We start from the raw sequence: 26,114 nt of genomic DNA, 5'->3' as shown, positions 1-26,114 counted from the left end.
CGGAACTATGAACATTGGAAGCCGCAGAAACGAGGCTAGTGGGACCAAGCGCGTGGGACGAAGTGTGATTACTTTGTTTTTCATATTCTCTCTCTCTAGGAGAGAGGAGGAAAGAGAGAGCATGTTTTGTCGCTTTTAAAAATGGCCGACCACAATCAACGCAGGCTCTTGGAGCTCCTCAAAGTTCCCGGTAACGGTGAATGCGCCGACTGCGGAAAGAAAGGTTAGTACCTACTTAACGAAACCAAAGTTTGACAACCGGTTTGAGTGTTTTGCGCGCCGTCCCCTTGCCGTTGCTGAGTTAGAACAAATTAAACTGTCGAGGTGTGACTTTAGCGTCCCACAGTTTTCCAACCCCCGACAAGTTGTTTTGACGTTTCGTTCGTAAGCTGGCGTACGCTTCGGTGTTTACATGCGGGACTACTGTACCCAGTCGTGTCAATGAAGGACAGTTTTTCGGGGTTGACTTTCGGACCACGCCTTTTTAATGAACGGTTGGCTGTAAACGCTGCGAGATGAGTTGCCGCCTTTTGTGACACTTCGCGCGCAAGCCCCAGCTGCGTATAAAAAAGAAAAACCCCTACACTCAGCGCGTCATCGCGTGTGCTGATCGATTTCACTAGGAAGGATGTTGATTCACCGCATTGTATCGCGTGTCAAGGCACGCGCCTTATATGCAGGCGTTTCGTTATTTCCGCGAGTTTCGAATCGCGCGAACCGAAAAGAAAACAAAAAGTGACATTCCGTCTCCCTCTGAAAAAGAGGAGTTCAAAGAACGAATCGTTGATGTTTCTCTTGACAGTTTCAAAGCCGCGCTCACATTCCGCGGGTGTACAGTGACCTACCCGTTGAAACGGCGTTTGAGTCTGGAAGTTACATTGTTGCTTTGGTGAACTAAAAAAAAAAATAATTTGAACTTCATAAAAACTAAGCGTGCAGTGAAAAATAGGGGTTCATTTTCAATGGCAACGAATGGTAATTATTTTGTGCAGCACACTGATGTCAATGCAGCATGACATAAATTTGTATCTAAAAATTTCGATATTTTGTTTCTTGTCGTAGCATATCCCTTATGTGTTGAATAATAACTTTTTCTTGAGTTACAGATACTTATATTAAATGGCTAACGGCATTAAAAATTCTTTTGTGAAAGAATTTTTGTCTATCACTAATTAACTGCAATGCTAGCATGTCACCAAGCAGCATTTCAGTTTATAGTAAAAATACATATATAATTGCACAGTTACCAAAAACTACGAATATATATGCTTTTATGACAGCCCATAGTTTTTAACGTGATTTGAGCTTGTTGCTGATAATTGGCCTACGTGTGTGAATGTATTGGTGCGTGCCATGATCTTGTCATCACATTCTTGAAAACCACGATGGCATCTTTGAGACTTTCGCTGTTGCACAAAAACAGATGAAAAAAGTTTGGCTGTTATATCGGTAAAACATGCGTGGTCAAGACACTTTGTAGTTTTGTGTAATCATGGAAAATCTTTAGAGCTTGCACAAAAATTTTGCGTGCAAACATATACAGCAAATTCGTAGGTAGTTAAGCGTTGCATACATGCTCATTCCAAAAGTAGTTATTGCTTGGGAATAGTGCTTTGCACACAAGTGCTTCCATCAAAAATGTTGTTACACACTTGATCACAACACATATGTGCATAGTATGTACAGATAATCCAAGCAGATGTACCCGCAATGGCAATTATAGTCAAAGTGCTATTGCGTAGTCAGTTGCAACTTAAGGCTCAATATAAGCTCCACCACAACACGATGGTGCACCTATCCTTCACGTTTCTGAGACGATTGTACCTGATGGTTTTTGTTTTAAAGTGTAAATACAGTCCTCATGGATTGAAACGCGACAATTTAGGGCTGAGTAGCACCCGTACTTTCTTTTCTACCTTCATTTCATGCCATATCAGCGTAATTTTGCTTGAAGCACTTGCATCAGAACCAACATTGCCTTTAGAGACCACATTTGCAACGACATGTTGCAGCTTACTCGAGCAATTGCGCCTACCAGTCGTTAGACTAATAATTGTGATGTCGCAATTTTAATCCGTGGTTACCGTACCTTCTGCCTGCTGTAAATACTAGGCTTATTGAAAGTAAAAGTTTGTCTTTTCCGATTAAAATATTATTTTTGGCTGAGTACTGATATTAGAGTCTGATAAAATTTGTCGGGATCGAAGTTTTCCCATCCAAAACCAGTGACATGAACGTATCTTTGTGTGTGGGAAAATTTCACAATTTTAAACATGCAAAAGCGCTTGGCATCACGAAAATGAGCAAAGGTAATTGGTTAGAGCATCTGTGTAAATTCCTTTTGCATGAGACCGCAGCGGCTGTGAGCGGAGCTTATATTTTTTTCTAAGGTTGTAACTGACTTGACAAAAAAGAGAAAAGGGGCATTTACCAAGATAGCAGAAATTTGGTCTTGTATGTTCGCAGTCTTCGGGTTGCATAGCACAGGGAGACAAAAAAAAAATGACAATCGAGACAAAGTTCCAAAAGTAATGTAACATGTGCTTTGTGTGTTGTCTTGTTCATGTTGTGTTTGTTTCTCCTTTTCTATACAACCTGAAGGCATTTACCAGCCTGGCAGCTTTGTCATAGTCCACAGTCGTGTACAAGGTCAACCACATTTAACGTGAACGCCTCATTAGTACTCAAACCGGTGAAACTCAAACGTTGATTCTACTTCACGAGGACAATGTCTCTTATATGACGTCTAATCGTGGTGTCGACAAACACAATTAACGATTTTCCAACTTGTGTGTTAGACATCAGCTTCTATGAAGTCTTGAACAGTAGTGAGGTGTTCACCCTAGATGTGGACAACCCTGCACATTGCTCGGTCATAACCAGTTTATGCAGTGTGAAATGTTGTTCCAGCTGAGTTTCAAGCCAGCTTGACCTTCGTGGGGGCCCTAATTTTCAGATCCCGAATGGGCGTCGTACAACATCGGCGTGTTCCTGTGCACGGATTGCGCCGGCATCCACCGGAGCCTGGGTTCCCACGTGAGCCGGGTGCGCTCGTTGCGGCTCGACAAGTGGGACGACGCTCAGGTCGACGAACTCGCGGCCGTGGGCAACATTGTTGCCAAGGCAAAGTACGAAGCCAATGTCCCAGCCTGCTATCGCCGGCCCCTTGCGGACGACGTTGCCGTTGTCAAGGTAACAATGTCTCATAGGATGGGAAAGACTTAAATGGGTACCGACACGAAAATTTTCAGTTTTTTTTTTCGTCAAATAAAAGACTAAATTTTCAAGAGCCTAGAAAACGTACTGGTAAGCATGAGTGCACCCTGAAAAATTATTTACATGTTTTTAAAAGCTAGCTTCGGTTCCTACTGTACCCCAACGCCGCAATATGGTGTGAGCTTCTCGTCACGTACTCGTGCACGATATCGTGACATTTCCTCGGCCGCTCCGCTGGGCGACTCCGTTCATGACACTTAAGCGGCCATTTTAAATGCTTTTGGTGATGCGCAAGTGGCCATATCGTATGTTTTGGTACCTGAAATCATCGCAACTAGCCATACTGGTGCATGAAGTCACCAGAATTGGCACTGTAGTAGCCTGACGTCGCACTAATGTCAATGTCATTAGGCGTGCCTTGCGAAAGTTGACTTTAATATCAAAATCATTTTGTCAGCATTTACTGAGCTTCACGTTTGCTCAGAGAGGTCTCTGTATATTGGAGGTTTGTATGACAGAGCAAACTCTGCTTTGAAAATTGGTGTCAGTACCCCTTTATTGTGTTCGCTTCATCAAGGGCCCCCTCACCAGGCTTGGGCATTGCAAACAGAAAAGCTGGTTAGTTAAGTTGAGTTTATCGGCTGAAAATTCATTTTGTGATGCACTCCCCAGACATTGGCTTCTAGTGTATCGCTAAAATTAGCAATGGGGCCTGGCAAGGAGCCCCTGAAACATTCGTTGTTAACGCAATGCTTCCTTTGCTATTATTATATAGTGTGCCCTAGCGCTTCTAATGGATATTCCAAACGTGTTATAATAGATATTTGAAATATATTACACTGCTATCATGCCTCTGGAAACATCTGTGTGTATCTTTTTGTTTAAACCTTCTTTTTTCTTGTGAGTTACTCCACACCAAATTTCAGCCATTTTGGCAACCATCTGAAGTGCCCTTAATAAGGAATGGTGCTTGTTCACTGCAATGGAAACAGTAAATCGCTAGAATATTTCAAAGCAAAAAAAAAAAATTTTGGTCATGTGGGAGCCTTCCAAATATTGCAGAATGTCATTTGAATGATGTTCATCAGGAAATTTGTTCTGAAAGCATTGTTTCTCATACCCATACCAAATTTGGTTTGCATATTAAGCAAGGATGTTTGCTAAACCTGTTTGAACTTCAGTAAAATCGCTTCAGTATTTCTGCCATATATGTCTCCCGAATTCCTACCAAAATGTGCTACATTTGTATTTTTCCACCGGCAATAGTTGCACTATGTCTGACTGCCTCAGTAATCTTTATACTTATTCTACAGAAGATATATTTTTTGTTCCAAATTTTTTTTCTGTCCAAAATATTTTAGCAATTAACTGTTTCCATTGCAGTACACAAGCACAATTTTTTAAAAATACATTTAAGATGGTCGCCAAAATGCCTGGGACATTTGGTGTGGAAATGACCCTTGCGCATTAGATGGATGACTCAATTGTTTAGCTGCTATAAGAGTTGTCAGTGTACCTCATTCGCATAATTTTCGTTAGGCACTAATCCTCTCACCTTCGTGCACGTGCAGGAACAGTGGGTGCGAGCGAAGTATGAGCGCGAGGAATTTGTGCACCAAGATCGCCAAATTTACCAAGATGGCCGGATGGAGGGATGGCTCAATAAGCAGGGAAAGGAGGATGGCCGCTTCCACCCACGGCGGTTTGTGCTCAGCGATGGCGTGCTCAAGTACTACGTTAAAGAGGTGAGCATCTTCTTCATGTGGAGAGCGTGCGGTGCTGTGTGCAACGTCGAGTACTCTTTTTGTAAAGCTTCTTTATGCCCTTCAGGGACTGTGTGCATGCTTCTGCATAAGCAGTTTGTTTTTGCGTGTTGCCACCAGTGATAGCAAAGAAAAACTGATCGACGTAGAGCTTTAAGTGAAGTCAACAAGGACCTCTCTATTCAATTTACTGTAAACTCAGTGAACCGAAACCTCTTAAACAGAACTGCTGCTTGAATGGAACTGCCTCTGATATGATTGGTTTCGTACTTTGCTCCCAAAACACGTGCGCAGATTTCTCCGGCGTGGCCTGTAATAACCCTGATGGGTGAGGGGACAGAACAAGTACAGAGAGAGAGAGAGAGAAAGAAAGAGAGAAAAAAGAGACAGAAAGAAAGATATAGAGAAAGAAAATCGTGGCGAAAAAAATTTCTGATGAGGCAGCAGGATTCGAACCCGCGTACCTACGATCCGAAGGCAAGCGTCCTAACCGCTCGGCTATCCAGGCGCGCTAGCAGAGCATAGCATAGACTTGTATAGTATAGCAAGGTGGCGGGAAAGGGAAGTGAGGGTGAGAAGGAGGAGGAGGGAAGGGAGTAAGGCATAGTATAGAGAGAGAGAGAGAGAAAGGGAAAGAAGACAGAAAGTAAAATAGAGGCGGATATAAAAAGAGATAAAGAAAAAGAAAGCGATAAATTGAGGGGGAGAAGAAAGAAGGGCAAGAAGGAGAAAGATAGAAAGAGCAAGAAAGACAAAAAAATACATAGAGAAAGAAAAAATAGAGGTAAAAATAAATGAATAAATTCAACACATGTGCCGCTGGGGCCAATATGTTGACAACAGGATATTGTCAAAGGCAAGTCTCCTTGTCAAAATATTAACCCCTGTGCCATTTCCTGTTGAACAATTTATCGTCGCATCAAGCTTACATCTTTCCCTGAAATGCTGTCTCGTTTAGAGTTGTTTACTCTGAGCACTTTGTGTCTTTGTAGTCGTCTGAACCGACTTGCCAAATCGTGATCTAGCAGTCGTAAACATGCAACCGGTGGTTTTGTTGTTTTCAGTCGCACAAGGAGCCCAAGGCATCGATTCCGGTGTCCGAGATCAACGCCGTATTCTGTCCCGAGAAGATCGGCAACAAGCATGGGCTTCAGCTGAGCTACGTCAAGGACGGCTCAACGCGTAACATTTTCGTCTACAGCGAAGACGGCAAGGTGAGCGCTTCACCCTTGCGGATTCTGTCTACCGCGGCGCTAGGTTCGTCCACCAACACTACAATTTGGCCAGATGCGGCTTCAGCTTTGTCAAGAGCATCACTTACCAACTTCGTATGCTGTGCATTTAGAAATGGCCGAAATCTGCCTTTTTCGCGACGCCCCTGCGCATGCGCTCTCCCCTAGCGGAAAAGTCTCTAATCATCTCGTTATCTCGGAGGCTTTGCTTCTGGCAATACCGGTTGCCCCGGCCCCTACCATACCCCTACCATACCCCTACCAAAATGGCAGAGGGCAGCATAGGAAAATGAAAAGGCGGATTGTTCCAAAGAAGTGATCCACCAGAAAAGGATCCAATACAGTAGAACCTTGTCGATACGTTCCTGTTTCGTATGACTTCCCGCTGCCAACGTTCGCGATATCGTTATCAAGTAAAACTGTACGATGTTTTAGTGAGTTTTGAATGTACATTTTCCTGTATATAACATTTTTTTTTCTCGCAGTTTTTTTCCGAAACGTATGAACGAGGTTTTACTGTATAAGCTTTAACGTAGATGCTTCAACGAGGACATAAACTTCTCTTTTATGGTTGTCAAAAGAAGGGGAATGATAGAGAAGGCCTTTTTTATTTTTGTTAGGCACAATGTATAAAGTCAACAGATAGTGAAGCCAATACAAAGCATAATCAATGCTAATTGTAATCTTTAATTGAGGTGTTGCAATTATGTCATGTTTTAATGCGTTCCAAACCTTCAAGCCCTTGAAGGGCCCCTAAACCACCCAGAGGTCGAAATTTAGGTCTGATGTTGCAGTAGTGCAAGAGTCTGCAATGAACACGTAGCCATGACAATTTTTCGAAATGGTGCCATAATAGCAGAGTTGCACGTGTTTGGTGATCCATAAGAGGCCCTTGCTCGTTTCGCTCTTTCCTTCGCTAAGCTTCGTTCGTCGGCTCGTCTCTCCTCCTGGCCGAGTGCCCCTCCTCACCGTGCGAGGAGGAAGGGCGGCAAGTGCACAAACCTGCAAGCATACAAGCAGGTTCTTTTTGTGGATGACGTTGAGCAGACGACAATGTTGGCATCGCAGCAAACACTGAGGATTACCAAAAGGCCTGCAGAGGACAAGGGAGTGTTTTTTGAAATTAGTGGGGCGCCTGTGGCTCATAGCGCTGCCACGTTTGACATTTTTGATCGTGACGGCATTCTCAACTTGATGTGTGTGTTTACTTGAAATGCTGAAAAATTATATGAGGGGGTTAAAGGGCCCCTACCCTTTAATCGCTTTCATCAAACCCCCTTAATTGCCTCGTTCAAACCTTTCGTCCGTGGTTTTTGTTCTCAAACAGTGCTGTTTATTTTTCCTCGGTGAATCTGCGTAGACAATCGTGGACTGGTACAGCGCGCTGCGGGCGGCCAAGCTGCACCACCTGCAGGTGGCCTTCCCGGGTGCCAAGGAGTCCCAGCTGGTGCCTCATCTGACGCGCGACTTCCTCAAGGAGGGCTGGCTCTGGAAGTCTGGACCGAGGCCCGCCGACCAGCACAGGCGCCGCTGGTTCACCCTAGACGACCGGAAGTGGATGTATCACGAGGACCCACTGGTGGGTGTCGGCGTGAATCTAAACTATACTCGGTTACAAATTAACAAAAAGAAACCTCAAAATCCAGCTGTGGTTAATGTAGTACAGTCGAACCCACTTATAACGATCCCACATATAACGATCTATGGGTTATAACGACCATATTTGGGTGCACTTACGATTTTCCTATGCTAACCATTGAAGCTGCGTCCAGATATAGCGAACATTTTTCAAAGCCTCCTACTCTTACAACGAACACTTCAGACACGGTCGTGGTAAAAATATGGCACATACGAAGCGAAAAAAAGTTAAAATATGCCTTCTAAAGCGTGACAGGGGCGCGCGCTCGCGCGTGCCCCGCTCCAGTTAACTTGCGACTAAGATATCCCTGATCGGCGAGCACCGCACGCAGATTTCGGACGCTACGAGCGAGGTCGCTCACTTTCCAGCCTTTTTTCTTCAGTGGCAGAATGGCAGTGAGGAAGAAAAAAAAGGGAGGCAGCATGGAGCCTTGCGGTCACCTTTTGCACGGTGACCTTTCCTGACGCCGTTCTCTGCAGCTACGACTGCCTGCGATGAACCAAACAATGCCTTGGAACGCAAGAAGGCATAAATGCAATTGAAGTGATAACCGCGATAACTTTCCATCGCAAAAAGGTTCACTGCATCCCTAAACTCGTCAACGCCACAATGTGCCGCGAAAAGTCGTCCGTCTTTCCGGTAACGGCAGAGACCGGTCGATCGGTGATAACGATTTCCGCGCGATTGCGGCGATGCCTTCGCGGATAAGCATCAGAAAAGAGCGAAGGCGAGGTGGCGGCTGTCGATGAACGTGCCATTATGCCTTATAGCCGACAACCTTATCACAGTCATCTGTAGATATCTGCTCAGCTGCGCGTGTGGCGTACTACGCCATACTACGCCGTACACTGCGGATTGACGGCGGTACGAGCGCGCCATGCTTAGCCATGCTGCCGTTCGCAAGGTCGCCGCCGCCGCGTCGTGCGAGACCGCATTAAAGTGCGTGTCGCTTTGTAGAAACGAAATTAGCTCGCTGTTGTTGAGCGACGCGGGCACCGAGAAACGTCGATGCACTGACAGCGAGCGTATACTGCGTGTTTGACTAGGTGACAACTCAAGTGCGCCGCGCATCGTCGTGCAGGGCCGCGAGAGCATCGCGGAGATGTAGAGTGCGCGTTGCTTGGAAAATACTTGTTTTCGCCGCGTTGAACGAAGAGGCTAGTCGCCGCACCCGTGCGCGGTCCGGAGTGAAGCAAGCACGAAGAACGTACAAACGCGCGCATATGGCATACAGCAAGCAGCCCGGCAGTGACTCCGCGACCCGAGTAGGCGACGCGCTGCACGCAACTAGCCAGGGATGATCGGCTCCACGTCGCGGTACCGCGCTTCGGTGAAACGGTGTCGGCTCATTGCAAAGGCGGTTAATTCACTCGTGAGCACGCAGCGGGCGTCGCTTCATGACGCGAAAAGGCTTAGCTTGTCACCGAAGGGGTTGTTAGCACTTTAACAAAAGTGCACAAAGGAAAAAAAATGGCTTGGCCGCTAAGCACACGTTTTTAAGGGCGAGTCCATATACAACGAACTACTGATATAACGACCACTTTTCGCGACACGTTCGAGTTCGTTATAAACGGGTTCGACTGTATTAATGTAGTTGTTGTGTAGTTCTTGGTGTAGTTCTCAATGCCACGCTAAATCTTGCGCTAATGTCGTTTTTATGTAGGCCCTGGTGTACTTCTAAATCCCGCGCTATATCTTGTGACGTCATTCTTGTGTAGCTCTTAGTGTAGTCCTAAATCCTGCGCCTGATGCAGCTCCACTTTCGTGAAACTTGAAAAGGTGCTCAGTGGGACAACCCAGTGATCACTGGGAACCCAGTGACCAAGGGAATCACTGGGACAACCTAAAGTCCCTGAAACTTCGTAAAGTAGCGACACTTTCCTCCTCCGCTCGCGTTCCTCCTCGTTCTCCTCTCCTTCACACTCTCTTTTCGAGCATGGCGCCACCTACCTTGCTCCTGCATAGCAGACGACGCTTCGCAAAGGGAACGCGCGCTTGCCAGGCGACGCGCTTTAAGCATTCGCACTAGCCGTCTAGCTCTTTGTATCCTTTTTTTAAATTATATGTTGTTTTGGAGATGTTAAGACACGTTTGTAAAGGATATGTGTGATGTTGAAAGTTAATATCCCGCTCTACATGAAGCCTTCTGAAACTTATACGTCGTACACGTCGTCCTCGCGAGGCGAATTCGTCGCGCATACCAATGACGCACTGAGGCTGCCAGTATGCACTAGAGGTAGCCGTTCCGAAGTATCGGTTTGGTAAATATAGTTAACGCCGTTATACGTGCCTGTATTATGTAGCACTGTACACTGCAACACAGAAGGGCGTATTTGAGGCATCTCTTTCCCACAAAACAATACCCAGCATGTGGCTCACTTGTTTTTTTCTTTTTCACCAAATCTCTGCGCTCGCTATTTCCTGTTAACTGTTTAGCAACCTCACAAAAAGGGCGTGCTATGGGGCGTATTCCTGTCCCGAAACAATAACCATCAATCTCGCGTGTCTTTCCTTGCATTATCGCCGGGCGCGCCGTACTTTCAGGTCACGAATGGCGTGCACGTTATTAAAAAGCATCCTTGATAGGAAAGTGGCGAGCGCCGAGTTTTCAAGAAAGGAAGCGCAAACTAGCCAGAGGACGGTTATTGGTGAGGGGCAAGAAGACTCCACAAAGGGTGCGGACAGTTTTTAGAGTGCAAGAAACACATGGGCAATGGGTGTTGGCTGTATTAAGAGTGGCGACTATTATTTATTTAGAAAATGACTGTCAGTGCAAGCAGAAGCTCGGAGCTTCATTGAAAGAAGAATGCGCCAGAAGTCGTGCATCATTTCCAGTCAATACAATTAGACAGCTTTGGTTGATTCATTAAGAGATTAGATGCACCAACCATAGTGCGCAAGTGCGCCTCGTAGACGTACTTGACATACGAACTATACTCGCTGCTCAATGAACGAACAAGCGAACGAATCAACTGGCCTGCCACTGTAAACGTTTTCTTCGCGAGAGCTCCACTCGCGGATAATAATAACATCTGGGTTTTTACGTCCCAATACCATGATATGATTATGAGAGACGCCGTAGTGGAGGGCTGTGGAAATTTTGACCATCTGATGTTCTTTAACGAACACTGACATCGCACGGCACACTGGCTTCAAGCTATTCGCCTCCATCGAAATGTGACCGCCGCGGTCGGTCGCGACCTACGGGTCAGCAGCCGAGCACCGCAACCTCTGCTTCACTGCGGCGGAAAGCCACTCGCGGATATAAACCTCCACACGAAATGGCACGTAAACTTTCGCGCTAAATAACACGTGTACGTGAGGTTCCTAAACGATGAATGCACCCTGCGACTCGGTTGGACACGCACGCTTTGCATACCTACCTTCTATCACAAGTCCACCGGCGGATCTGTCGACATCAAAGAGCCAGAGAAAGCTATTTGCTTCAGGAAAACAAAAAAAAAAGAAAACCGAGCACGCAACAAAAACAAACAGAGACTACCACACCTAATGTGAGCTTTCACACGGCAACCTTGTTTCTTCAAAAGAACTGCGCCGAATCTCTGAAGTTTCGCAATCACATTTTCGAAAAAAAAAAAAAAAAAACTTAGTGCAGACCCCGCAGAAGCAGCAATAAAACGTGTGAGGAATAGCGACGTACTGCCCAAATAACTGAGACGTGTCTACGGCGTTATAGCACGCAGCGATTTGCGCGAACCTCGGCGAGTACTTATAGTGAGAGGATAGCAACTTACATCGCATAGTCGCGTCGAAAACGTCGGCCGAAAGTTCTGTCGTCCGATTCGGTGTAACCAAGCCTTCCTTCGCAACTCGTTGCGCTTCCCGGACGGTATCATGAACAGCTTTTTGCCTTCACTCGATTTGTTTCGGCATCCAAAAGCGCAGCAGAAGCCCATGGCAACCAACCGTGACGTCGGTCTTGTGTGCAAGGTATCTCAGAGCACAACGCACGCGGAATGGAAAGCCTGATCCATAAAACACATGCGCTGAGGACCAGCGAGCCCGCGCTTCGAGAGCGAAGATGGCAGTCGCGAGCGACTGTAAACAAACGAACGCTACGAGCGGTCCCACGTGACGGCAGTTGGCCAATGCCGACGCGGCGTCAGCCTCGGAGAGGGCAGATGAGGGAGCAAAGAGAGGAGGCGCGCTTTTATGCACGTATGTCGCTACTTTACGAAGTTTCAGGGACTTTAGGACAACCCAGTGATTCCCTTGGCAATCCCACGCTTGCCGAGGCGATGGCGCCCTCTCGTATGTTGTGCAGGTATCAGCCAGATGTTTCAGAAGCGATTTTAAGTAAATTATTGCAATTAATTCTTGTCTATTTCGGAAGTTCATATTATGTTGGACCTTGTTAGTTTACTTTGCGCTGGCTTTGAGCATTGTTAAGCCTCGTTTGAGGCCCGTATGGACCTCTGCATGACCATGTGCACATGACAGTGGATGGACGACAAGCCGGGACAAGTGCTACCGCTTAAAATGTCAGCGCTGCCCACAGAACTGCGGCACTAGTCGTGCTAGCTGGTTTCCACTCAAACCGTAGGTACTTTGTCTCGGCTAACGTAAATGCTACGCATAATGAGAGATGAAGGTTTGTCGTTACTACCTAAAGCATCACGTTTGGCTGAGCAGTGGTGTCAGAACCCCTGACGATATTCACCAGGACACTCAAGTTTCTGACCTAAAACCAGCGACTCCAACATGGGTCTGTATGGGAAAGCCAGCTATCTGATTACACTCAAGAAGTGCTTGATGTCACAAAAATGAGAGAGCAGTATTGGATGAAGCATTTATGCAAATTCTGTGTGGGAGGGGCAGCGATGGTGGTGGCCAGAACTGACACTTTCTTCTTAGGTTGTATTTGAGTACAGCCCTTTTGAATCTAAGATATCTCGATGAACCCCTTTGGACTTCGTTGATAGTAGCTGTCTGAGCCATGCAGCTGTGTATTTAATGAATCCGCTTGTTCGTAGCCCCTATACATGCAGCGCTCGCGGAATGAAGTGCGTCGATTTAGGGCTAAGTGATGCATGTGTTTTTGTTTCAGATGTCTTCCGTTTGTGTCGCATCGGTGTAATATTGGCCCGTAAACTTACATCAGAGGCAACATCTTAAGCAACCAAATTTGTAGTGACACAGTGTGTTTTATCTCAAGTAGCTGCACATACCGGTCGTTATTTTTGATGCTGTGTTTTATTCTGTGAGCACCGGACAGTAGCGCTTCATGTAAGCTGCAACGCTCTGCCCTCACCCCTGGACTCCGGGATCAATAGATGTTCATGTTAAGTGGGTCAGTGATCAGATAAAATGAAGACGGAATCGAGGTCGCTTATAGCGTGACAGCGATGCATGATGAGCATTTCAGTTATGGATACATGCACGTGTCTTTAGTTGTGCGGGTGTTTCACAGGGAGGACATGTCACCAAGTCCTTTGGGTAACCAGTTTCTTCAAACCGCTATTTTTTTTTTGTCTTGTGAGCGGCTTTCAAATTGAACTCGCAGTTGTACGTCTTGGACCTTAGCTAAACGTCCTGAAGTAATTAGGTGCAGCAAAAGGTTTTCGTGGGCTGGTGGGTTCAGGAATTCTGCAGATAGGACGGAAAGGGAAACTGTTGAAGCTAACTATATAGACCGGTGACATTTGCATTGGCATGGTTTCATTAACGTGCTTTGACAGCGAAGTGTCCTTCTAGGAAGGACAAGTTTAATTTCCTGTTCCTTTACATTATGCCTTGATCTTTCAGTCTTGTTTTAATCTTGTGTTCTTTAAACGCTGGTTTTACTGACGCCTCCTTGGACCTTTAAGTCTCGTTGCTGTTATTTTTTTGTTGCACTTTTTGTTTGTTTTTTTACGCAGAGCCTCGCCCTTTAATTTTTTCTTGTTTCTTCCCTGTTGATTTCGCTTAGAAACACGTCTCTCATCTTAAAATGATGCACAGCTTGGATTAAAAGCTTTAAGTATTGTTTTCTGGCTTCCGTTCGACTGGAACCCTTGTCATCATCTTCTGGTTCACGAAACTTTGGTTGCTTAGTGTTTCTTTGCACTTTTTCTGCAGTGTTCCTTTGCCCTCGCATTACCTCTTCATTTGGATGGCATTCTGTTGCACATGTGCGCAACCATCAACTATGTAGCATAGTTGCGATATGTCTGTTTCTAGTGGTGATATCCTGCTGACTCTTTGTTTTCAGCCCGATCATTGCGAAGGTCATAACCTATGATGCTCTTGTGCTGTTTATACATTTCCGTATGTTTCTGTAACAACAGTTGCAAGTTAGCGCCAGTCCCATGTAGTACCTGATCCTTGTGTCGTTTTGTGCTTCGTTTTTTTTTTCTTCAGAGGTAATTAGGTGATAATTGGCACTCACTCATACACACACCCATCTGCACATAAATACACTCAAACCTTGTTATAACAAACATGGATATAACGAATTATTGGTTATAACGAAGTAAATGAAGAATAGTCTTGTCAGAGATACAGTGTTACAAATAAACGTCTATAATGAATTATCGGATATAACGAAGACATTTTCGTGGCAGATGCGACTTTGTTATAATGAGGTTTGAGTGTATGACTGTGCGCTAATTTGTGCCTAATTACTTCATCGTGCCGGCTTACCAACTAGCACAACAGCAGGTTATACACTCAAACCTCATTATAACGAAGTTACATCTTACGTGAAAATAACCTAGTTATATTGGAAAATTCGTTATAAATGTATATCCCTGACACTGTATGTGTTGCAAGACTATTCTTCATTTACTTCTTTATAACCGATATTTCGTTATATCTGTGTTTGTTATATGGAGATTTCAGTGTAGTACTTAACTAAACAGTTACTTAGAATCACATTTTTCTGGGGTAGGAGCCCTGCTGGTATCCTCAGCACGAAGTGCACGGTCTTGTTTTTCGACAGGACGCCTACCCGAAGGGCGAGATCTTCCTGGGCCATCGCAGCGAGGGCTACTCCGTCCAAACCGGCTCGCCGCACACGTTCAAGGAGATGCCCTTCTCCTTCACGGTCACCACGCCGCACCGCAAGTTCGTCATGGGTGCCGAGAGTGACCGCGACCGCACAGAGTGGATCGCGCTGCTGCAGAAGGTGATGGAGCGGCCGCTGACGCCTCAGGACACCAACAGTAAGGCTCGACTCGCCCTTCGGGTGTGACCGGCAGTTGCATCTGTGCACTACTAACACCCGCGGGCACGAGCATGGAGGTGGCGGTGCATGCGGTGACCGGCGATGCGACCGGTGCCGACTTCTCACTGACAGCATGCGGCATGCCTGTGTTGTGGTGATTTGGGCCTGTTGGTTGTACGTCAAAAACGATTTGCAGCGCAACAAACACAGGCACAAAAGGATGCAATAGACACGCTCGTATGTCGTCCCTTTTCTTCTTTTGTGTCTGTGTTTCTTGTGCTACAAATCCTTTCTAGCATGCCTGTGTATATGAACCGGCATGTCGTGAAAGCTTGGTTCCTTGAAGCTGGAGACGCGTGGTACAATGCTGCGTCTGATCAATCTTGTCAAAATACTCTATTCATTCTTATGTGCAGTTTGGAAATACATGAAGCCAGAAAGCTAGTTTACAAAGCTTTACTGTGCCTAGACACTCATGACAAGGCTGTACCTTACCTGCATTAGCATTGAAAGAGTTATACAGTATAAAGACATATTATCTAAAATGACGAAATGTTGAATACTTAATTTACAATGTAATGTACTAATTGCCCAATATAATAGCGAAAGTTGATTACATAAAGTTGAACACTTTATGAAGTAATGTGGTAATTATACAGGGTGATTCTTTTAGAACTGACCTATTTCATTGGGCTGCACTGTTGTTGCAAAGTATCTGATTTTAATGGGATTTGCGGCAAAACATTCAGAAAGGAAGAAAATTTAATGACCTGTCCCGTTATTTTTTTTTTTTGTGTAACGCGAAGAAACAAGAATAAATAAGATATAATGAAAACCGCAAAGCGTTATACAAGGAGGGATGGCTTGCACCTCTACATTTTTGGCATGCAACATGCCAAACACGACTAGTAAAGGTTTGTAAAGGTTACAAGGGTTTATAATCACTTAGCCTACAAGAGATGTTGAAATGACCACCCGGAACATCGAAAGGTTCTGACTTCAACAGTATGCAGTCCCTCATTGTATAGAATTTCGCGGAATGTTTTCGTTTTTTCTTATTTGTTCTGCTTTTTCAGTACTGCGCGTCAAGAATTGGGGTGGGTCATTAAATTTTCATCCTTCCTGAATATTTTGCCACAAACCGCATTAAAATCGGATAATTTGTAACAAAAGTACAGCCCAATGAAATAGGTCAGGGCTAAATGAATCGACCTTTACAAATAATGCAAAGTACTTCAGTGGAACCTCGATGTAACAAACACAGATACATATGACGAATTATCAAAAGTAATGAACTAAACAGGAAAATTGTCCCATCAATAATGTTACGGTCTTGCTATTATACTGTAAAAATTGTCCACTTTAAAGGGAAACGCATTAGTATTCAGGCTCATATAAAATCAGCGTTTCTTCTACTTTGCACGAGAAAACACTGAATATGATGCCTATTGACGTTGGTAATTGGAAGAATAGGTTTCCTAATATGCTGAAAAATCTGCTGGGGGGGGGGGGGTTGTGAGCTCTTGAATTACGATGGTGCGTTTTGCCATAAATGTGCTCAACGTTGTACGTGTCTGAAAAGTTTGTGAAAACTTTTATCACACTTGCTGGAACTCATCGGATCACACGTGGAGTCAACCTGCTGTCCGAAAAGCATTCAAACATGCCTAAAAACTAGGATGTATTTGTTGATGATGGCAGTGCTAGTGGAATTTTGAGGACGTTTGTCAGATGCATGTACATAGATTGTGCAACGGTGTCGTACCATGCGTCTCCGCTTTGAACTCCATCTTCATTTTGCTTGTTGTAAGATGGTTGTTTGTTTGTTTGTTTGTTTGTTTGTTTGTTTGTTTGTTTGTTTGTTCGTTACGAGAAAACATTAACCTCAAGCACTTGTGCTGTATACGTCAATTCACTCGGCATTCGCCATGCTGAATTTGATGACATATGCTTTCGTTTAAAAATGAATGTCCGGCAAAACTAAAGTAACATGGTGAACTGGACGAACTGGTACAGGTTCATATTATGAAGTGGTGCAAAGAAAATGACGTGGACGGGAAGACCTCGTATGAGTGCTGACTGCCGACTGCAGTTCATTCAGAAAAAGCCCACATCTTATTAGTTGTGCGTATGCCATTACAAACCAACAGTAACAAAAAAAAAGTAAAGCACACGTGTGCATTCCACATCAGTGTACAAAAAGACTCAGTTAACACTGATGACAACTAATCATGCACACCGTTGTCACAAGTTGTGCATAAAGTATGTGTGCTCTTCGTTCAATAGGTCATAATCTAGCTAGAAAGCTAGAATCTAGTGTCTGTAGGAAGCAATATCTTTAAAGTTTAGCTGCCAATTTTTCAGCAAAAGGTTCTGATCATCAATTTTTTAAACACACTGAAGTATTATTAAGCTTCTTTTAGCTCTGTAATGTGGAAATGAAAGAATAATTTTACATTTCGCTGTGCCTATGTATTACAAGGAACAAAATGGATGTAACGTTCGCTGATCGAGCCGGCCTTTCTACGTATGCTTGATTATACTGTAACAGATAACCACATTGTGATAATTTGTTGAAAGCATAGTTACATATTCCGAAACTTTGTACCTCAGTTCATACTTTCTTTTTTAGCTTACTGAATTTTGGCACTTCTTGTTTCAAGATTCTAGCCCCTAAATAAAAACTCTGCCTCCGGCAGTCACTGGAATTTGGCCATCTCTCTCAGGCACAAGTTTCAGTCAAATCGATTCAGCAGTTGCCTCAGAACATCTCTGCGTGCCCCACATGTGTTTAGTAGGCAAGTTTGATTTGGCTTTACAGTGAAGGAGTGATCAAGACAACAACAGATGTGCATACGCTCAGAGGACCAGTGCTGATTCCATGTGTATGTCCGCGTCTTTTCGTGCTCTTTAAACTTCCAATGCATCGCATCATCATGCCCAAACAGAAGTGCTCTGGGGTGCCACTTTCTCTTAACACCTCCCTTTTGTTCGTTTTGTTTGTTAAGCTGTGTGTACTGTGAGTCATCTCCCCGCGGACAATGGCCTGTGTGTCTGTTGGTCTAATCCTTCTGTATTGTGTTCGTCCTTTCCTGCCGTTCTGATGTTCAGATGCTCAGTAACTGTCCTTTGATTTACCCTCTTCTTGTGTGGTATAGCACTTTATAAAGTCTTGACTCTCCTGTTGACTCGTTAAACTCATTACACTAACAAGTCATTAGTCCTTTAGACTCATTTCAACTAAACGGCGAATTGTTAATACCACACAAGTTAGGTTAGAACGAACAGTGAACCTTAGGCTAAAACCGGTCTCAATTTCCCAAAATGATGCTGAAAGAGATGACCAAAGTAAGGTATACATCCAGCCTTGTCCTGTGCGTTTTCTTTCTTCATGTGCTCGCGTTTGAAACTTGCTGGAACCCTTCACTTGTCATTAAGGTATACATACACAAGCATCTGCCTACCTTCCCTGGTCCTCGTATGCTCTGGTGCCTTTTCGCCAAGTGTGAACCTTCATCGACTAGCACTGAATTTTTGTGCTGTCTTGAAAGGGGTCCTAAACCACTTTTTCAAGTAATCGTCAATGCACCTCAGTATTGGAGTTCATTGCCTCACGATTCAATTCAAAAAAATTTTTCGAACTCGTCATGTATAAGCGGAGTTACAGGGATTTGTCACGCGCTTGAATCGCTTTCTCTCTTCTTTCATCCCGAGGAGGGATGACGAGGGGGAAAAGCTGCGTCACGCTCGCATCGCGACCTTGAGCGCGCATCGTGAAATGTGATCACTGTCTCCCAGTGCGTGCTAGTGTTCCAGTGTGCACTAGTGTTGCCTCTGTGTAATTGTAGCACACTAAAGAGTGTGGCACTCGGTGCGTGGCAGCACCCTGGGGCAAGAAGTGCATCCGATTCAAATGCCACTCTTGGTACTTAAAAATACGAGTGCATATATGCGCTTGTCCTTGTCTTCCTAAGTCCCTGTTTAAGTTATGCGCTCGTATTTTTAAGTATCATGAAACGCCAACTCGCCCAATCGGCCATTTTAACAAGCCGCTCTTGGTTTATACCAGCTGTCGGCCAATAGCAGCAATCTTTCAAGAGAGGGCACTTGAGAAAGTGGCAACTTTGCGCTCCACTTGTGAAATCTCCTCGCTGCGCACAACTGCAAGATTTGGCTGAGCTTGTTCACGGCAGCGTCTGCTTTCCGCATTATGTGTTTTTTCACCAAGCCCAAAGGGTGGTCCAGGACTTCTTTAAATCTGTCTGTCATTGCACCGTTTGGTACACCTTCTATGACCCCATGAAGCGAGCTGCGGTTTTTGTGTTTGCATGATTTGGTATTAGGGGCGAGTTGGCACGAATGCATGACAGTGTGAACGTAACATGGATTAATGACTGAGATGAGTAGATAGCTGAAGTACTCGAATTGCCTGTCTGTGCCCTTTTTGTTTCGTGTTACCTTCATGTCATCACGGTGTTTGCGTGATAAATGGTGTCACAGCCTGCGCGATTGTACGTGCATGCATTTTTCTAATTTTGATGTCTGCGACTCACATTCATTTGTGCTCGCTACTCACGTGACTAACCCAACTGCTCGTGAGCCTCTGAGAGGTGTTTGATGCCCCCACGTGACACTGCATGAAGCATGTATCACTCACAAAGTGGCTTATCACTTTTCTGTTGTTTTGTTTTTAAGGTCAATAAAATTTATTTGTGCGCTCATTGTAATTTATGTTTGTGTGCTCAAGTTTCTGTTTACTCCTGTGCTTATAACCAGTCTTTCTAGCCTCACACCCGACTAACAGCTGAGCACTTGCCAGGCACGTAGGTGTGTGTGTGTCTGCTTGCATGCACTTTTATGTTCATTGGCTTGTTGATGGATTGATTGATTGATTGATTGATTGATTGATTGATTGAATGATTGATTGATTGATTGATTGATTGATTGATTGATTGATTGATTGTCACTATGCATGCAAAATGCATCAGTAGTACAACCAATGGTTTCGTGAAGCAGTGAAGCCTATGTCTCAAGCGAATGTCTCAAAAACCTGGCCTGTCATCACAAGAGTTCTTTTCAGGCCAATGATTCCTTTATTCAACCACAGTATATCGCATGAACTTCAATTTTTTTCTGCCTAAAATTTCTTGCCAGAATTTCAGTGCCTGTGCGTCAGCATGACATTACAGATTTCAGTGTTGCTTCTTGTATTATGGCACTGAAGCAAGTGATCTCAAGTTGGTACAGTGAGTCTTGAAGACTCTGATCATGGCAGGCAGCTTATCGCTCTCCTTGAAATAAAAATGAGTGCAGTCTTTGTATTTTACTGCTTGTGACTTGGAGGTTAACAAAGAAGCTTTAGAAGTTAAGGACCACCCAACGAGTGACAGAATGTGAAATTTTACACCCATGTCAAGCGGGCAGGTTAAGTGTACTTACAGGGAGTACACTTTGGTTAAAGTGCACTTTGCGAAATCTAAACAACGAAAGTGCAGTGTCACTTGCAGAAGAGTGTGCTCCGTTCATAGTGTTTTCTGTGAACGCACTTTGCTGCGTCTGAGCCGGTATTCACTTGTGACACTTATTTAAAGGACAGCTGCATTTTTAGGTGAGAAAAAATAAGTTTGTTTTTATTTATAATTCAACGTAAAACAATCGTATTTCTCAATTTTCTTTCTTTTTCACCTACATCTTCGAATAACGCGCTCACAGTCTGATGCCATTTTCTTCTTGCCACGACTGCGCTCTGCTTTCCCATTTAGCACTGCATGCCATAAAGTGTCACTCAAGGGTCCGAAACATACTCACCTTAACTTAACTTGCCCACTTGACACGGGCATTAGGCGTAATATTCAGAGAAAGTAGTGCGGATTATTCGAAAACAAGAAAAAGGGTATCCAATGTTGTAATTGACAGTAGGATGAAGAAAGATGGATCTGGGAGAACCATGTACTAATGCGTATGGCAGATAATGGATGGACAGAACAGGCACCACAAGTAGGGACGTGCAGTTGGCGATGGTAGGTGGTGTGATGAAATTGTAGTAAGTTTGCAGGCATAACCTGGAATCAGCCAGCACGAGGAGGTCGCTTGAGGAGGCCTTCGTCTTGCAGTGAACGTAAATTAGGCTAATGGGGATGACGACAATGGTTTTGATGAGGAACCTTTGGTTCCTTTTGATTGCGGCACTGTTTCTCCTTGCCAACGAATAATTAACCGAAGAAGTGGAACGAACAGCGTAATAACGGGATGATTACTGACACTGTGCCTTCGCCACGTCCCATCATTGTGCTGCTTGGTCCGCTTCGTCATGCAACCAAGCAGTTCTTTTGCAATAAACGAGACGCTAGTAGACATCTCCTAAATGTCCGATTCCATGGCGATCTGGTGGCGTGGAAATTCCAAGCCGTCGTCACTACTCGTCATTCGTTTCTATGTCTTTCACGTCTTGCCAAACTATCATACCGGCTTGTGGTAAGAGTGGTCATGCGGCTGTCACCAGAACCATAATTTACTTAACCAAGTTAACATAGCATCCTTCTTCAATAACCATTTAATGACCGTTCAATGATGTTTGCCTTTGATGTTCCTTCAAGTACTAGTTTTCATTCTGTTTGTGTCGGATGAGTTTGAACTCACTGCTTCTAGTTAATAAGAGAAGGCAGGCCTGCCAACTGTCTCGAATATTTAGTAAATTTTACAAATTCGATTTCGTTTTCCAATATTAGAAAGGTTGTGTCGAGTTTTATAAAAAATATTTTTGAAGTTGGTTATTTTATCATTCATTTCATTACCTGGACCAACCACGTTGCCTGGTAGCTCCAGAGTACGGTTTGCTTTTGCCCTGCATATCTTGAATTCTCTGGTCTGTAATATTCAGCACCTCTTCACTGCTAATTGTCAGTCAGTCTTGCCTCGCTTCATGATTCAGTGTCATTGACAGTGTTCTAATGGTAAAAGGGAGGGAGACGTATTTGCTTTAAAGGGGTACTGACACGAATATTTTCAGTTGTCGTTTTTTTCAAATGAAACGTCAAATGAAAGGTCAAGCCCTCATTAGCCTAGAAAAGGTAATGCTAAGCGCGTGTGCGCCCTCAAAAAGTAATTACAATATGTTTCTAAAAGCTAGTTTCGGTTCCTACTGTACCCTGACGTCACAACACGGTATGAGCTTCTCGTCACGTGCTCGCACAATATGGAGTGACGTTTCCACGCACAAGCAGCCATTTTGGAAGTTTTCATGACGTACAAGCGGCCATCTTGGAAGTTTCGGTACCTAACGTCATCACAACAAGCCAGACTGCTGCGTGAAGTCACCAGAATTTATACTGTAGCCTGACGTCAAGCTAGTGTCGATGTCAGCAGGTGCGCCATGGGAAAGTTGACTTTAATATCAAATTAAAATATCTTATCAGCATTTGCTGAGCTTCAAACTTGCATAGAGCCGTCTCTGCATATAGGAGATATGTATGGCAGAGTAAACTCGCCTTCGAAAAAAGGTGTCAGTACCCCTTTAAACAAGTAATGCTTGTCGAAAGTAAGTGCTAATCTTTGCTAAATTATGTAGGGGCTGTTGAATATATATGTGTCCAAGGCTAGCCCTCAAAAAAAAAAACGAGAAAACAGTAAATGTGTGTTGTTAATGTCTTGTCCATGCAATCTATACAAGTTGTGAGGTTAACGTATCGATGAGGCACGGGACACGAAAATGAGCGCGTCCGGTTCGTCATTTCTCTCGCAGTGGCGGCCACGCTCGTGAGGAAGCGGCCGTCCCTCTCCTCCTCGCTTCAAATCCTCAAGGTCAGGTGACCTGCCTGTTGGCGCACAAAGGTCATCCCTCTCAAGGGTCAAGCCAAAGGTCGTCGCACTTCGTCTCTACCACTGCTGCGCCGTCGTCGTCAGTCTTGGTTGTACCAAGCCGTGGGCCGAGGGACGTTCCAGTTTCAAACGAAAAATTCAGCAGCAGCCGTCGAAATTCTCTCGCAAACCTGTCAAGGCTGCCGCTCGTATCAGCTAGTCGATTAGCGCGTTCTTTTATTACTACTATTTTTTTAAACTAGTAACTCTAACTTCGCAGCAGGTCTGCATTGTTACTAGCAAGGAGCTACCCTTTTCTGCTTTTCTTCTTTACTATAAATAAAAAAAGACAACGAGGTGCGGCTTTGAAGCTCGGCAGTCAGGCTCAAAAAGATTAAGAGCAGCCATTTTGGTTTCAAGAAGTCATGAGTGTCTGGAAACCGTTCTACACGCTAATTGCATCTCATAATTGGCCTACAATACCTGGGCAGCTAAAATAGGTGGTTAATGTGAAACTACATTTACTTACTTTAACTTAGTAAACATAGTACTGCAGGCTATGTATATATTGCGCTTTTCTTGAGATGTATGTATGTATATGTCAGAATCTTAATATAATTAGAGGTTTCTTTAAAATTTTAGTTTTTGTAACTTTGTGCGCGTTTTCCTGTTTACTGAAGGGAAAAACAATCATTATGCAACCAGTGATAGTACGAAGATGCATAAGAAATCGGGATAGTAGCTGGACAGGAAAGAAAAGTGTGTGGTTGCCTAACCAAGAACACATTCTGGACCAGATATTGTATCAGGGAAAGTATACCATTCCAAGCAGATTTTACCGCAGTAGGATGTGTAGAGATCGCGAAGTGAGGTGTGATTTCACGTTAAATATTTACCAATAATCCAATTTGTCGCTATCGTTGTCTCCATGCTTCAAGTTGTCAAATCATTCAAACTCGCTTCGCGGTCTTATCTAACCTAATCAGCATCAAGTTCAATCTCGAGACCGCACATGAATTTTTCTTCGATTGTGAAAAACTTTTCCAACAAAGCTACCCAAACACGTTTCCTCAGTATCTTCGCGCTACTTTTAAGACGACAGTTAATTTTGTTTTTATTCGCTGAAGCGTGATTTTCGTCATGCTGCGAATTTTTGCAGCTTCGCGAAAACTGATTTGCCATACTTTGTTGTTTGCTACGTGCTCAGCTTTACGGAAGTTACTTTTGTTTTCAGTGTTACACTCAAACCTCATTATAACAAAGTCACATATGCCACGAAAATAACTTCGTTATATCCGAAAATTCGTTATAAACGTTTATTCATAAGACTGTATTCCTGACAAGACTGTTCCTAATTTACTTCGTTATAACCGATAATTCGTTATATCTGTGTTTGTTATATCGAGGTTTGAGTGTATTTCATGTTTAGTTCTTTCTTTGTACATTACTTTTGAATTTGCATGTATTGTTTTTCATTAGTAGCCTGGTCGATTGAAAAGCTGTGTTAGCAGGCCCTTTTGCACGATGTTTTTTTGTTGTTGTTTTTTTCACTTGGTTCGATCTTCTTCATTAGAACTCTTGTATATTTAACGGCAACACAGTTTTCATTAGCCAGTGTTCATCAGCAACTTACAATGATTTGCGTGCCAATACGTACTTCTTTCTTTTTTCCTTGTCAGAAAAGTTAATGGTTTGAAAACATTTATACTACTTACATGCTTCCGCTCCTGCGCTTGTAGATATTCTGTTTCTATTCTATTCATACAGGAGGGACAGTGGAGATTTCAGAATTGAAGTGACTTGTAAGAGCATCTGCAGAACGGTAAATGTGATTTTTTTTTTTTTTTGCCGACACTCCAGTATGATCACATGCGCACAGAAGTGTAATACGTCTTTCTGTACATGAGAACATTTTTTTTTTGTTTACACATCCTTAAACTGTGCAGGAATGTTAAGCTTCCCTGCAATTCTGTTATTAGTACTTTTTACACGATATTAGTACTTTTTGTTTTGATTGAGTTGTCGTTTTCACATGAATACGGCAATAGCGTATCGCATTTATTGGTGTTAAGCTTCCCTATGATTAATTCTCTTACCAATTGTTTCAATGTTTCCCATCTTAAAGCTTTACGTTTAATTCTCTTACGAATTGCTTCAATGTTTTTCTATTTTCGAGCATTACGATACGGCTACAACATAGCTATGATATTAGTACATTGTTGTTTGATTGATTAGTCGTGTTTACGTGAACGTGGCAGTAGCGTATCGCATTTGTTGGTTTTTCACTGTCACACTGTGCAACCGTGCTTGCGTACAACATATCCTCCTCCTTGTCATATAAGCTGGGTCTTTTTTTTAAGTACAGTACACTATCCTTGCACATTACTGTCTTTGATATGGGTTCAATTAAATAGAAATGCGATGAAACGTGCCACTGTCGCGTTCACGTAAGCGCCGTTGCAGTTCATGCATCTGCGGGTGTTTGTGTTCACATTTCATGCGATCGAAACCTGTACGTTCGACTTGTAATTAATCGAGCCTCGGAACTCCACAAGCATCAGAGCTGTTGTTTACGACAAGCGCTTGTCGTGGCCGCTTGTCGTTTATGACAAGCGGCGTCAGAGTTCACATGCAGCTTTCTTGTTCTAAGCGTTTGAAGTACAAAGCTTAATTACGACAGACAAATCTTTTTCTTGTGCGTGCTGCGTACCATAGCATGGTAGTGTTATTATTGCAAAAAGGTGCTCACGTACTAAGAGATCCCGTTGCAGGTTTATGAAACCGCTAGAGGTCAGCTCTCGTTACTTCACAATGTTCGGTATTCCAAGTCAACGGACTAACTGCTTCAGCTGCTAAATAGTTTAGTGTTAACTCATTCTCAATAATGTATTCATGTTACTGATGCCAGTTTATAATAGTCCGCGTTCGCGCAAGAAACGTCCGGAGTGAGAAAAGCACACGAATAAAGAACAAATGTTTCGTTGTGGTTAATCGCGATAACGAGTTTTACAAAAACTTTAGGCTATGCAAACGTGTTCTTTAATTTTTTTTGCATGAACCTCCGGACAACCTGGATGTGCGAATATCTGTGCCTGTATGCAGCTGTCAAATTTTTTTTTTTTCGTGATGAAGTAATTCTTATTTGTGGGCGTTGTCGATAGGCATGAGGAATGTGGTAGTCTAAAGCTGCAGTTATATTCAGGTGGTGTTGAAAGGGTGCTCAACACAGCTGAAATTACCGCGTTAACTGACCTCAAACAGCTTGTACATTGTTTGTAATAACGATCTCTATGAACTTAAAA

The 26,114-nt window shown here is 43.8% G+C and overlaps 1 protein-coding gene across 1 annotated transcript; it reads left to right on the top strand.

The window, feature by feature from the left end:
- The first annotated feature begins 43 nt into the window (after nucleotides 1–43).
- On the top strand, nucleotides 44–24,792 carry LOC119400027 (arf-GAP with dual PH domain-containing protein 1). Its single transcript, XM_037666937.2, has 7 exons — nucleotides 44–223; nucleotides 2,957–3,192; nucleotides 4,788–4,961; nucleotides 6,044–6,193; nucleotides 7,572–7,790; nucleotides 14,791–15,013; nucleotides 22,757–24,792. The coding sequence occupies exons 1-7, from the start codon at nucleotides 142–144 to the stop codon at nucleotides 22,822–22,824; spliced, it is 1,152 nt and encodes a 383-aa protein (XP_037522865.1). The 5' UTR covers nucleotides 44–141; the 3' UTR covers nucleotides 22,825–24,792.
- The last annotated feature ends 1,322 nt before the right edge of the window (nucleotides 24,793–26,114 follow it).

The sequence above is a fragment of the Rhipicephalus sanguineus genome, chromosome 7, assembly GCF_013339695.2.
Source record: "Rhipicephalus sanguineus isolate Rsan-2018 chromosome 7, BIME_Rsan_1.4, whole genome shotgun sequence".
Lineage (NCBI taxonomy): Eukaryota > Metazoa > Arthropoda > Arachnida > Ixodida > Ixodidae > Rhipicephalus > Rhipicephalus sanguineus.
Note: the sequence above shows the minus strand (reverse complement) of the source record. Positions and strands in the feature narration are given on the sequence as shown.

Bases quoted from the DNA above. Each gene is read 5' to 3' on its own strand.
- LOC119400027 (XM_037666937.2), top strand. From the start codon at position 142: ATGGCCGACCACAATCAACGCAGGCTCTTGGAGCTCCTCAAAGTTCCC. The intron at 4,962-6,043 runs GTGAGCATCTTC...TGTTGTTTTCAG, and splicing joins TCAAGTACTACGTTAAAGAG to TCGCACAAGGAGCCCAAGGC. The intron at 7,791-14,790 runs GTGGGTGTCGGC...GTTTTTCGACAG, and splicing joins TGTATCACGAGGACCCACTG to GACGCCTACCCGAAGGGCGA.